Source organism: Aedes albopictus, chromosome 3, assembly GCF_035046485.1.
Source record: "Aedes albopictus strain Foshan chromosome 3, AalbF5, whole genome shotgun sequence".
NCBI lineage: Eukaryota > Metazoa > Arthropoda > Insecta > Diptera > Culicidae > Aedes > Aedes albopictus.
Window position 1 is genome coordinate 176,930,228 of NC_085138.1, and position 14,693 is coordinate 176,944,920.

A 14,693-nucleotide genomic window follows, 5' to 3' on the forward strand; every position below is an offset into this window, starting at 1 on the left:
GCTTCGAAGCTCTGAACCACGTCGTAAGCACGTTCGACAAAAATCTCCAGATGATTGACAAGCTAGGGATAGACACGAAGAATTGTTCAGTTCTGATGGCTTACATTTTGACGTTAAAACTGGATCCTACAACCCTTCGCAACTGGGAAACACATTACAACTCTAGGGAGTTTGTGGAGTACGATAGCCTTCTCTCGTATCTGCAAGATCATTGTGCAGTGTTACAGTCGATTGCACCTGCAAAACCAGCCCACGGAGAACGTTATCAACACAGGATTGCGTCAAGCCATGCTGTATCCACTGAATCGAACTCCTGCTACTTCTGCGATGGGAGTCAACACAGCGTGTTTCAGTGTCAAGTGTTACGAAAAATGAGCAGTGCAGATCGGATTGCAGCAGCCCGGAGAAACATGTTATGCTTCAACTGCTTATCTCCTGGACACGTCGTCGGTAAATGCTCGCGAGGGTTCTGTACGGTATGTAAGCGTAAACATCATACATTATTACATGAAGGATTTGCAGTGCCTAATCGTGTCAGTAGTACTACGACATCCGTTGTTCCACACACAGGTCCGCGATCTCGACAAGCGAACAACCAACAAACACAACCCCCACAATCAAGGCCACAAGGTCAGCAACAAAATCAAAACCGTACACCGCTCACTCAATCCACACAACACAACACACGTACACCCACTGGCACTGCAAGCTCAAATGCATTTAGCTCACAGCCCACCACAGAAAACACTGCTACATGCAATTCCGTATCTCTCGAAGCAAGTACTGCAAGCATTGCTCGAGAAGTTCTTCTATCAACCGCAGTTGTGCGCGTTCATGATCAGTTTGGTCACATTCTATTGGCTCGAGCATTGCTGGATAGCGCATCACAACGCAACCTAATGACTACTGATTCCGCTCAGAGGTTGAAGTGTAAGACGTTTACCGATTATTTGAGGATTAAAGGCGTTGGATCTTCGGAGAGTACCTCTACAAATGCAGTTATTGCTACAGTCAGTCCCCGTTCGCCTCATCGTACCCAGTTTTCGGCTGCAATGAAGTTCCACGTACTCTCGAGAGTCACCACATGTTTGCCATGCAAGCATGTGAACATCCGTCATCTGAAGCTTCCTTCCAACAATACGCTGGCGGATCCCGGGTTCAACGTCCCTGGACCAATTGATATGATCATCGGAGCGGAGCATTTTTATGAGCTGTTAATGGAGGATCGTCGAAGATTGGAAGGCAGTGAGGCAGTCATTCAGAAGACCGTTTTTGGATGGATCGTGTCTGGCGTCGTCGAGATAAATTTAGCTGCTTTGCCTCAAGTAGTGAGCAACGTCAACTTGTCCGAAGCAGAGTCCACCAGGCGCATCCAGGAGCAACTCGCAAGGTTTTGGGAGCTGGAAACATGCCATGTGAAGAGCACGCTGTCGATCGAAGAGTCTGCTTGCGAAGAATTATTCAAGAAGACTACATTTCGTGATGAAGCGGGAAGGTTCGTTGTTAGTTTGCCCAAGAAGCCAGATATGATCGGAAAGTTGGGTGAATCAAGGTCGATTGCAGTGAAAAGATTCCTGGGATTGGAGCGAAGACTAGAAGCGAACCCAGAAGTGAAGGCTATGTACGTCGACTTTGTGCACGAGTATTTGCTGATGGGTCATATGGTGAAAGTAGAAGAGCTGATAGAAGATCCACCGGCATATTTTTTACCACACCATGCTGTTATCAAACCTGACAGTACAACAACCAAGCTGCGTGTCGTATTCGACGCATCCTGCCTCACATCTACCGGCATATCATTGAACGACGCCCTGATGGTTGGACCAGTGGTGCAGGACGAGCTATACGACATCAACATTCGATTCAGACTGCACATTTTTGTGGTAGTTGCAGACGTGGCGAAAATGTACCGAATGGTGAATATGGCTCCAGCAGACCAGCAATATCAAATGATCGTTTGGAGAGGTTCGCCCAAAGAGCCAATTCATTCGTACAAGTTAACCATAGTCACGTATGGGACAGCTTCCGCCCCGTATTTGGCCACCAAGTGCTTGCAAACTTTGGCGGAAGACGGTACAACAACACATCCAATCGGATCGAAGGTCGTGAAGAAGGATTTTTATGTCGACGACATGTTATCCGGAGCAGATTCGATTGAGGAAGCGAAACAGTTGGTAGCAGAAACAATCGATCTCACAAATTCGGCAGGATTCATTTTGAGGAAGTGGCGGAGCAACAGCGACGAAGTTTTGAAAGGATTGCCAGCTCATCTGCGCGACGATGGAGGAATCAAGGAGCTAGAGTCCTCTAACACAACCATTAAAACCCTTGGCATGCTGTGGGATTCAACCGATGACTGCTACAGGTTCAAAGTACCGCAATGGAATGCTGGTTCCACAATTTCCAAACGAGTTGTTCTTTCCGACACGGCTCGTATTTTTGATCCCCTCGGATTGGTTGGACCAATTGTAGTAACGGCTAAAATCTTTCTGCAAGATCTGTGGAAGGAGCAAGTTGAATGGGACGAACCGTTAAGCGAAGAATTGCAGAACCGATGGTTGGAGTACCGGAGAAATCTAATAAGCCTCGAATCCATCACCGTCCCTCGCTGGGTCGGATGTAATCCAAAATGCATCGAAGTTGAAGTCCACGGATTCTCGGATGCCTCCGAAAAGGCCTACGGTGCCTGCCTCTACATGCGAAGCGTTTGGGAAGATGACACAATTGCCGTTTTCCTTCTAACCTCGAAATCCAAGGTGGCTCCTTTAGAGGATTTGAAAAGGAAGAAGAAAAAGCAGACAGTTCCACGCCTGGAGCTGTCCGGAGCGTTGCTAATGAGTCATCTGTACGAAAAGATAAAAGGGAATCTTCCGACAACCACGAAAGCTTATTTTTGGACTGACTCAATGATAGTCAAATGTTGGCTATCTTCTTCTCCAGCTCGCTGGCAGCCATTTGTTGCAAATCGTGTATCGGAGATACAGCATCTGACGGAAGGAGCTGTATGGAATCATGTTGCCGGTATTGAAAATCCTGCAGATGTCCTATCACGCGGAATGATTCCGGCCCAACTTCAGTATTGCTCGCTCTGGTGGAATGGTCCACTTTGGCTGCGGCAAAATCATTCAGTATGGCCCCAGAATGGCGACGCTTCAACAGATGATCAAGCTGCATTAGTGGAGGAGAAAGCTGTGACAGCTTGCCCAGTACAAACTCAGTCTGCCAATGAAATCTTTTGCTTGCGATCATCATTGAGCTCGCTAACACGACTAGTTGCCCTACTACGACGTTTTTCACACAACTGTAGACCATTCAACAAAACTAATCGCAGAATAGGATTTCTCACGTCTGCTGAGTATGAGGAGTCGTTGATGAATTTGGTAAGGCTGTCGCAAACTGAATGTTTTCCGGAGGAGCTGAAAGAGTTAGCCAAAGGCAATCAGGTCAAGCAATCTTCTCGAATAAACACCCTAAATCCGAAGCTTGTTGATGGAATAGTACCTACATGTTGGCGGCCGGCTACGAAATGCTGCGGTTGCACCAATGAGGAAGTACCCAATCATCTTGGATCATCGACACCCGTTAACCAAACTGATACTGCAGGATTATCACCACAAGTACTTGCACGCCGGCCAGCAACTTCTCATGTCCACTGTGCGAGAACGGTTTTGGCCGTTGAACATTCGAAGAGCAGCACGGCAAGTGATCCATCAATGCGTTCCTTGCTTCCGTAGCAAGCCAAAGATTCAGGACCAACTGATGGCAGATCTTCCTCGAGAAAGAGTTACTCCAGCTCCAGTTTTTTTGAAAGTGGGTGTGGACTATTGTGGACCCTTTTCAATGTCGTATCCTGGACGTAAGGCTCGTCCGGTAAAATGCTTCGTGGTGGTATTTGTTTGCCTGGTAACAAAAGCGGTCCATTTGGAGGTGGCGTTGGATTTGACCACCCAAGCGTTTGTGGCTGCATTACGGCGATTTGTATCGCGCAGATCAAAACCCCAGTTGATCATGTGCGACAACGCGAAGAATTTCGTGGGAGCGAAGAGAGAGGTAGACGAGTTGGCGAAGCTATTCAAGAGTCAGCAGTTTCAGGACGCAGTCGTCAGAGAGGCGTGTAACGAAAGCATAGAGTTCAGGTTCATCCCCGCCAGATCCCCCAACTTTGGAGGGCTCTGGGAAGCAGCAGTAAAATCGTTCAAATGCCACTTTAAACGAACGATCGGACTCCGGACTATTACACATGATGAATTTGTTACGGTTCTGGTACAAATAGAAGCATGCTTAAATTCCCGCCCTCTGACACCGCTCAGCAGTGATCCGAACGATCTGGACGTTCTGACTCCGGGACACTTCCTGGTGCAGCGTCCACTGGCGAGCATGGCAGAACCAAGCTATCAGGACATCCCAGAGAACAGATTGTCAATGTGGCAACGGACCCAGGAGTTTGTGCGACGAATTTGGGAAAAGTGGTCGACTCAGTACCTTTCGACCCTGCACAGTCGCACCAAATGGACACGTCAACGAGATAACCTTGTCGTCGGAACGATGGTACTACTACGGGAAGAAAATCTACCACCGTTGAAATGGCAGTTGGGCAGAGTTACCGACGTGCGCGTCGACAATGATGGCAATGTTCGAGTTGCCACTATACGCACGAAGGATGGTACCTATGAGAGAGGAATCTCTAAAATTTGCATCCTTCCAATCGAAGATAATCAACCTATGACGCACGAGGCGGATTGAACTCCCCTCCACCGAGGTGCTTCGGGCACCTGCGGGGATCTACGGATCCGCGCGAACCAGTTAAGTGTTTGTATTGTATTGTTTGAGCAAAAAGTAATGCGATTTCTTTTCTGCCAGCTTTGATGCCCATTTCCCATTTTGGTTTCGAGACCACCCCTGCTGAAGTCTGCCATTACACCAAGGTCCGTATTGCATGTTGTATGATATGTTCGTCACGGATTTCGAGGATAACCCGCACGCTGTGTGTCCTAACACTTCGGTCTAGAACAGCGAGCCGCTACTAGACTCGGCATCACGGATGCCGTGGAGACAAAAGGTCTCCACAGGTCGATAAGAAAGTAACTCTCTCAATTTGCATCGCCAGGTCGAAAGATCCCTGCCCTGAGGGGCATACGTAGCCTATATAGCCAGCCGAACCGAAGACTGCAGTAATTCGGTTCCTAATGTTCCCATTACCGGTTATCAAGCAGTTTGGCCAACTGCATCGAGAACCCGCGAGGAGCATCATGAAGAAGCAGAATACCCACACGAAGAGGAGCAGTTCCACGAGAGAATCATCAGAAGTCGTGCCCGCCGTCGAGTTAACATAGACGGGGCAGCATCAAAGGTGCCGGCGGCACCCGCGGAGGCCACGGAGGCCTCCGCTTCCAGGGAAGTCTTTTTGCATTACATAAATTCACCTTAGAAAGCACCCTCTCATCTTTTACAGAACATGAAGTCCGCAGTCAAGAAGAGCACCAAAGACGTTGGTGCGTGCATTCACGCAGCGCTGAAGTCCTGCGTATCCATCAGCATCGGAGGGACCTCTCGATGCGCCCGTGGCAGCAGTAGCATGTGCACGGATGAAGGTAAAGATATGACGAAGCCACAGGCAAAATATTCAAGAGCACAAATCTGAAGAACCACGTGTCGGTTTGCGCTGAAAAGTTGATCGATTGGTTACCCGCTGGTGGTGATCAATCGATCAACTTTTCGGAGCAAACCGTCCAATGGTTCTTCAGATTTGTGCTTTTGAAAATTTTGCCTGTGGCTTCGTCATATATTCACCGAAGCATTATTTACCCCGCAACAGGCAGCCGAACAGCAGACACTGCAGCAGCAACACGAGCTATGAAGTCGATGTGGACGTTCTGTCCAGGGGAATGAGGTCAACGTACGCAAAAGTAAACACCGCAGCAGAAAATAGTGAAATCGAAAGTGATGTGTTTACAATTTGTTCTATTGTTTAACGAGCGAGATGTAGTTAGTCAAGTAGTAGTTGTAGTGGATAAGATAGGGAGATATAATGTAAGTGTGCCATAGCATAGAGTATTGAAATTTCTTTCAAGGCGGCCGGGATGTTTGGAAACGTGTAGTCGATCGGGTACAAGAATGGTGCTATCGGTCGTTAGGGTACAACCACTACGCACAGCTCCGCTGTTCATGAGCTAGTGTCTTTGAAGAATACCACTGTGTGTAGAAGACCACCACTGACCATATAGGAATAAGAAATATACAGCAGTTAGAAATTGAACCTCGCTTTTGTCGGTCGCGTTTTCCTGTCGTTTCCACACTTAAACGATCAATAAAATTACGCCGGTCACCGTTCGTACCAAGTTTCCGCGAGTGAACCGAAATACCCAGTTTTTCATTTTAAGGTCAAACCAGTCCGCCGCGTTGATATACAGAATACAAGGTGAATTTTTTTAAACATATATTCAAGGAAATCCCTGGAGCAAGCAAGTTAAAAGGGGGGCGGGGGTGGTTAGGTTTGTGGTTTTGGGGTTAATCAAATAAAAGTTTTGGGGAAATGTGGAAAACGCCTCCCTTGGTGCCATATCTGTGCACGGGCCTACCCTGGAGCACTTCTTATTTTTTTGTATCTGAAAGAATCTCTGAAGAAATTTCTGCGGTTTTTTTTTAAAGAAGAGGTATTTGAATAAATAGCTAAATGAACTGTTAGAGTAATCCCTGGATTTTTTTTAAGAACTCTCTGGAGGATATTCTCAAGCAGCTAAATTTTTCTCAAAGGTTGAATTTTTGTCAAAACCTTTATAACTAATACCCCGGGATATAGCTGCCTACGGCAGAAAATCCCTGAATAAAAAAAGAAAAAAATCATTCCTAATAAGGATGGAGTATATCCTAGGGTATGCCGAAAACCTTTGTCGAAAACTGCAGGGAAACTTCACATTCACTTTCTTCCATTCTTTCTATTTCTCTATCAACATACATATTAACTGCTTACTTGAAACTTATTACTTAGGTTATTCAATAAAGCCATATATTTTTTGCTTCTCATTTCAGAGTGCGAGGAATTGAGCTTAAGCATATGCTTTTGAGTCGAAACATAAGGCAAAAATTCCAATGTCCCATCCCACTACGAAGAGCATCAATGGTGTAACATTTACCGTTATGTGGCCAAAAAGGTACCTTTTCGAACTTCAGTTGCAAAAAAAAAAATGTTTTCTTCATGGTAGGGATCTGAAACTCGGTAACTTCTCATAAACAGTGTTATCACGGTAAAGCTGATTACTGGAAGTTTCCAAATATCAACACCCCTGTGTATTGGTATGCCTCCATCAGAGATGCCAGATTATTTTAACAAAAATCTGTACTAATAGAGATTTTTCTGTATCGCCGTTTTTTGATGGTATAGCAGACACCGAGAGTCCTAGATTTCAATAGACACTAATAAAAATGTACTACTTGTTGACGGTTTTTAATTTTTACTGGTATTTATTTTCCTTAAATGTGTGTGAAAATGTACGAAGCAGTAATTTATATATATTTTTTTTATATTTATTGGAAATAATCTCAAATTTTATGCTTTCTGGAGAAATCTGTATCACATTTCAAAAATTTGTATTTTTTACACTCTATATCTTGTCTGTATAGAAGGTCAAAAATCTGTTTATCTGGCATCTTTGGCCTCCCTGGAAATGGCTTCATTATAGAATTAAGAATCAAGTTTTCCGGGGAAACCCATCCGTAAACTATTATTTCACGATATTTTTATGTACTTCAGCAGTTCAGCAAGATTTCTTGTAGTGATGTACTTCCTTAGAATTTCCTCCACGACCCCCAGAATTTTTTAGGGTTTCTTTCGGGATTTATTTCTAAAAAATCCTTGAAAAATCCTGTAATAAAATTCTTGGGGGATTCTCTGAGAGTATTCCTAAAGCAATCTGATGAACTATTTCTGAATGCACTCCTGTGAAAATACCTAGAAAAACGCCTTGCTAAGCTTTTGTGAGATCCCTAGAAAAAAAAAACTAAAGGAATTCCTGTACAAATTCCTAAAAAATGTTTCAGAATTCCTTAAGGAATCGGTAACGAAATTCTTAGATTTACTTACTCCTGCAGGAATCCTTGTACCAAAGCCTTCCTGAAAATAGTAGTCTCTGGAGGAATTCCAGCAGAATTTCCAGGATAAATACCTGACAAAAAAAAAATAGTTCAGTCCGAAAAAATCTGTGGTGAACTTCTTGAAGAAAAGCTGTACGAATTTTTGAAGGAATTGCTGGAAAATTTTAAAAGTATAGTACTTCGATTTCTTTTATTATTTTTCTGTAGAAATCTGAATTCTAGCTTCAAAATTTGCCTAAAAGTTCAGGATGGTCAAATTCTATTAGCTATTTTTCTCGATTTTTCTATCGATTTTGAAACAAGTAAAAGGAAACAATTTTTGAAATTCTTGATATCAAAAATAGATTCTACGTTCAAGTTTCGTTGAAAACAATTCTAAGAAAAATGTATACGACATTGTGAAATGTCATTCGAGATTTGTTTTACTGTATACCAGTTTCTATGAAAAACGGGTATTTTTTCAGATATATGAATTTCCATAGCGTCTCGAAAAACCACCAGGGAGTGACCAAACGAGCAACTTTTTTTCAGATGTGTGCTCTTAAAAATTCGAGGTGTGGCTTCGTCATATAACGCGACTTTCGGCAGTATTCTTTGAAACTGATGATAAAAATCTTAAATTTTTGAACTTAATTTATGAACGTCCCTGGGTTAAAAGATTCAATAATAAAGTATTAAAAAATATAATTTTGATTTTTTCAAAGATATTGGAATGACCTGCAATGTCACCACATCGCAGCAAAAGTTACATTCAATTTTCTGAGCCATATTTTCGTGTTTAATCAAGTTTATTAAAACACAAAAGTTGCTGTTAAAGCATGGATTGACCAGGTGTCACGAACAACTTTGTTTATTAGTTTTTCGGTTGGTAACTTGAATTAACCGTACTGACCTATGTACGGTTATGATATTTTTTTGTTTTGCATCAACTTTTTGCATCATTCAAATTAGTGTCACTTGGAAAATAAAGGTTAGTCAATGGTAATGTTTACAGTAAGCAAAAAAAGTTGATACACATGCTGCGGTTTAAACAAATCATTATATTGTTTTCATTGCTCAACACCAAATGTTGCGTGTAGTGCATGTGATGCAAAGAAGGCTTTTTCAAACACTTTACAGTGCTTACCTTATACAAATAATCGGTAAACTTGTGATGGAGCAGCATTTTTTTGAGCAAGTTGTTCTACATTTGTTTGTGCGTGTTGCAAAAAAGCGCAAATGTAAGGAGTAGGCTTAATACGTGTGACTTCATTCTAGGTTGAAACCCCTTTGTATTATGCTAATGAAGAAAACTTCGACACTTGCTTGGACACTTGTCATACCTGTTGTTTCATCACTGAGTGCAATTTTTTTCGCTATTTAAGTTTTGTAATTGGGTAGTTCAATAAACTGCAATGCAAAACATTGGAAATTAAATAGAATTTGAGCACCAACCGAATGTTTCATGGATGTCATATTCGTGGCTTTATAGTTTGAATAAAACCTACATCTGGTTGGAACTATGTACTAAGAAAGCGTTTTATGTGAATATTAAAAAATCCAGACTCTACTGAGTTTGATTTCTTTTCTCGAGTGCTTCAATGAAACACCCAGTCCTTTCAACGATCCTTCATTTGCTTTTTTTTTAACAGCTCTGTAAGATTAAAACCTTCCAGTTGGAACTGCAGTCATGCAACCACCAGTACTGGTTCAGTACGTCACAAGAATACATATCAATTTTAATTACGAGTAAATACACAATCAAACCACCCGTATGAAGTAAATTAAATTTCTTTCTCCCTGCGCTGCCATAAACCAAAGCACTCGTTTGCCGGCATCACGACGGCTGTGTGGGACTCAACTCGTTCGTTGCGGGGTTCGATGTTGGTGCGATTGACGGCGACGCGCCAACAGATGTCCCGATGGAGTGGGTCTGCTGCTGATATACTTTCACGTTACAACCAACCAACGAACGCCAACGATGCGATGGTATGCTCCGAGCGTGGCAGGTCCTGCTGATGGCAGTCCGTGTGGTTCAGATTGGAATGGTCGTAAAATTTCACCAACTCATTTCATTCCATGACTTTCGGCAGCTCCGTTCGGTGTAATAAACAATTTTCGCTGCTCGGGGGTTTCCCCACTTACTTTGGGTTTCGGGCAGCACAGTAACGCACATGCCACCATCATCGGTGGAAAAATATGGTCGATGGTCCTATTTATGGCAAATAAAAAATGGTCGACCTCTGCTCGATTGAATATTAAAACGTTATGGACCCCGCGTCGAACGCAGAGGTAATCCGTTACATATCGATTGGAAATGATTGGAGGCTATTGTTGATCTAAGATTGGTATGTCCTTTTGGTACGTTTGCATTTGAAGGACCCATGGAGCCGAAGCGTAAACACGTGGGTATTCATCAAGACCATGCTGAAAGTGACGGGTGAGATTCCCGGTCGGTCCAAGAACTTTTCGTAATTGAAATTCTTTTGAATTGGGTATAAATAATCTTTGTGCTTACCACATGATATAGGGTTTTGCACCATTTGAGCAGGTGTACCTTTTTTGGGCACTTGTCACTATAATCAAGGCAATATGATTACGCAATGACAAAAAAAGTGCAAGAATGCATATGATCTTTTTTATGTGGCATGTATCAGTAGGTCGGCTCCAGAGGCACGTTCTCCTCCATTTGGGAAGTTTGTGCCATGTAGCATCTCATCAGAGATAGAGTTGTTTTTCAATAATATTCATTTGCATTTCGTTTCAATCCTATTTCACATATATTAATCCATATCAGCTGAGCATCCATAGCACAGGTACCCCGATCGCTCAGAATACTATCTACATACATGACAGTACTTTAGAAGTGAACCACCCAATACTGTATGAGTTTGAGCAGGCCCCTAAGGAGCTGATAAACAGCACCCTATTCAATTCAGCTTATAAAATACTGTCACGTGTCCTTTTATACAGACTGAGACCTCGTGAAAAGTCCTTCGTTGGCCATGCTAGTTTTCGTGAGGGGCGAACAACGACGGACCAAATGTTTAACCTGCGGATGATCCTAGATAAATTTTGGGAAGTTATCTTGCAGACGCATCATCGGTTCATTCGTTTTCAAGCAACGTACTATTCAGTCAAAAGAAATGAGCTTTGGCAGATAATTTCAGCACATGGTTTTCCGGCGAAACTAATTAAGCGGATACGCATAACGCTGTATGAATCAAAATCAAGTATTCAGATCGCCGACGAAGTGTCTATCACGTCAGGGACCTTGGATAGACTGAAGCAGAGCGATGCTCTTTCAAATTTACTGTTCAACATTGCACTCAAAGGAACGATTAGGAAATCTGGCGTGCAAAGAAATGGCACTATCATCACACGGTCTCAGATGGCCCTCGGCTTTGCGGACGATATTGATCTCATCAGCATCGATCGTAGAGCAGTGGAGGAAGCTTATACTCCTCTGATCAGAGAGACAGCGAGGATAGGTAGACTTGACGATTAACTCTACCATGACGTAGTACATGAAAGCGGGTAAAGTCAGAGTCAGGCCTCGTGGTGTTAGTTAGTGCTGATGTAGTGATTGGTAAGGATGTATTTGAAGTTGTTGAAGAATTTGTTTATCTTGGAATACCTGTCACATGTGACAATGACGTTTTCCGTGAAGTGAAAAGGCGCTGCTAATAGGGCCTTTTAAGAATTACGAAACCAGCTTATTTACGTCACTTGCAAACGTAAAAAAATTGCTCTACATAAGACGCTGATTCTTCTGGTAAACTAAAAAGCTTTCGTAGTTCTCGAGTGCAGAGGGCAGCGAAAAATAATCGGTGGGATACAAGAAAATGGAGTGTGGCGCAGACACATGAATCACGAGTTTTACCAAGTGTAGAAAGCTTTGATTATTGTGAAACGTACACTGAATCCTCCATTTGGGTAAGATCATTTTAGGTAAACTCCGTTGAAGTCCCTACATTTAAGTAACTAACACATTAAAACAATCTCGCTTTTTGTACTCAACATTAGCGTAGTGCTGCCAGTGTTGGCCAACCGCGCGAGTTTCGGAAGGTTAAATGGAAATTAAGAAAAACATGTTTATAGACTACGGTTTCAAATACATCTATTCTTTAGAAGGTTGCGAGGGAAGTCATCTACTCGAGTAGAACATTAGGCCGAATAGGTCATCAGACTGAATAGGTCATTAAGTCGAATAGGTCATTGGGCCATTAAACCGTATAGATTATTAGCAGTAAAGGTCATTAAGCCGAATAGGTAATTAGGCTGAAAAGACCGTAACACTGTAAAGTTCATTGAAAACATCATAAGGACGAAAAGGTCATTGTTGCGGGAGATGAAAACGCATCGACTCTTACAGCAAACGTATTTATTCATGGTCATCTAAAACGCTAAAATATCACATTTATTAAAATATTCTATGTTTCACCCTTTAGATAAGGTCAAAATTTGGTCACACATTTTTTTCATAACTTTAGACTGCGTCCACCAAAACAGCTGATTACTGATTCAAAGTTGTAGCAGTTTGAATATGAAAAAACTGACTGGGTGCCACTTAAGCAAATATAACTTTGTAACGGCTGGATCAAATTCAATGAAAATTTTACACAACATTTTGAAATGCATACTTCACATACATAAAAATTTTCATTGAAATCGGTTAAGAATCTCTGGCCCTATAAATAAAACAGTAAAAATTTGTTCTTATTTGTGAATCCTCTTTGCACAAAATTTTAAAATTGCATATCTCAGGGTTCAACCATATCTCCGCAAATACTAGACCAATTTTGATGAAAATTTTATGGTACAAGTTACACATAATGTACCATTACTGATCCAAAAATCAGCTGTTTTGGTGTGCGCAGTCTAAAGTTATGAAAAAAATTGTGTGACCAAAATTTGACTTGACTTGACAAAATTTGACTACCTAAACAAATATAACTTTGTAACGGCTGGATCAAATTCAATGAAATTTTTACACAACATTTTGATATGTATACTTTACATACAGAAAAATTTTCATTGAAATTGGTTCAGTATTTCTGGCTCGGTAAATAAAAGAGTAAAAATGTGTTCTTATTTTTTAACCCTCTTTGTACAAATTTTTAAAATTGCGGTTTTCAGGATTCACAATATCTCCGCAAATACTAAACTGATTTTGATGAAAATTTTATGGCATAAGCTAAATATAAAGTACCATTACTTGTCCATAAATCAGCAGTTTTGGTGTTCGCAGTCTCAAGTTATGAAACAAATTGTTTGACCAAATTTTGACCGTATCACCCTTTGTACATGTACAACCCAAGCAACACACATGTAATATATTAGTTACGACAGCGCAAGTTTTGGTTTTATAGAAGTTTATTTGACGTTATTCCAACACAATGTTAGAATTACATAAATTAAACTTCTATACAACCAAAACTTGCGCTGTCGTAACTATTATATAACATGTATGTTGCTTGGGAATTTACCTACAAATTCGGTAACCTAATAGAAGGGCTTTTGCTTCCGTCCTCGTAAACAAGTATCTCCACACTAGCGCTACAATAGCTTTGAGTCCCTAACCTCTTATAACAGTGCATAAGCTTCACAATAATGGGTCTCACAGGCAATCACAGTGATGTTCAAACAGATCTGAATATAGTTCAAATTTCCCGCACGCATTGTGTGTAACAGTCATTGGGCTGCATAGGTCATTAGGCCAAATAGCTCATTAGGCCAAATATGTTATTAGGCAAATGACCTTTACAATCACAATGACTTATTTGGCCTAATCTGCCTATTCAACCTAGTCATCCTAATGACCTTTTTGGCCAAATAACTTATTTGGCCCAATGACCTAGTCGGCCTAAAGACTTACTCGACTAAATCACCTCCAAGTCAAAACAACCAATCACCCCTAATCACCCGTTCGGCTCAATGACCTGTTCGGCCTAATGACAAACTCAGCATTATGACCTTCTTAGCCCAATGACATATTCGGCCAAATACACACTTTCATGCAACAATATTTTGCGGTCAAACGATATCTTTTTTTACCAACCTGGCGTCCTTTTCAATCTAGCAACTTAGTGGGCCTAATGACGTTTTCGACCTAATAACGTTTTTGGCTTAGGCCAATGTAATGGCTCATTTCGATAATACTGTATGAATTTCAAGGTAAGCTTCATTTGAAATGAATGAACTCTATTTAAGTAAACAACTGAATCTATTTACAAAATTTCAGTGTATAAAATATGACAGACTGGACTCGGAGTGCGAATGTCGAAAGAAAACAATAACTAACGGGGAACCATGTAGAGATCGGTGATTTCGTGGGCGGTCGTGAACGCGATGGCTGCACGCGGTTAAGAAAGATCTGCAATCCGTACGACGGCCGCCTCGGTATACAGCGTATCAAACAATTGTCCGTACAGCAAAATTTTTGTCAAAACAATTTTTCATTCAAATGTTAATAACTTTTTTATGCGTCAATCAAAAACGCTGAAATTTTGACCAATCATGAATCATATACTGAAGCTCGATTAGTAAAATTTTGAGCGAGATTGAATAAGTTTTCTGAAAGTTATAGAACTTTTAGTAAAACTTATAAGACTTTTGAACAC

General features: G+C 41.7%; 3 protein-coding genes across 12 annotated transcripts in view; 2 read left to right on the forward strand and 1 right to left on the reverse strand.

The window, feature by feature from the left end:
- Positions 1–14,693, reverse strand: part of LOC109403306 (zwei Ig domain protein zig-8) — a 911,020-nt gene that overhangs the window by 405,847 nt on the left and 490,480 nt on the right. The window lies entirely within an intron of this gene.
- Positions 900–3,177, forward strand: LOC134290461 (uncharacterized). Its single transcript, XM_062857606.1, has 2 exons — positions 900–2,845; positions 3,078–3,177. The coding sequence occupies exons 1-2, from the start codon at positions 900–902 to the stop codon at positions 3,175–3,177; spliced, it is 2,046 nt and encodes a 681-aa protein (XP_062713590.1).
- The window catches only part of LOC134290462 (uncharacterized), a 73,078-nt gene continuing 61,928 nt past the window's right edge, over positions 3,544–14,693 (forward strand). The window contains exons 1-3 of the mRNA XM_062857608.1: positions 3,544–4,663; positions 5,214–5,398; positions 5,453–5,591. Of these exons, the coding sequence (XP_062713592.1) occupies positions 3,544–4,663; positions 5,214–5,398; positions 5,453–5,591 (1,444 nt within the window). The remainder of the gene's footprint in view (positions 4,664–5,213; positions 5,399–5,452; positions 5,592–14,693) is intronic.

Excerpts from the sequence above, each read along its gene's own strand:
- LOC134290461 (XM_062857606.1), top strand. The coding sequence starts at position 900 with ATGACTACTGATTCCGCTCAGAGGTTGAAGTGTAAGACGTTTACCGAT. Across the intron at positions 2,846-3,077 it reads GCGTTGCTAATGAGTCATCT|TATTGCTCGCTCTGGTGGAA; the intron begins GTACGAAAAGAT and ends GCCCAACTTCAG.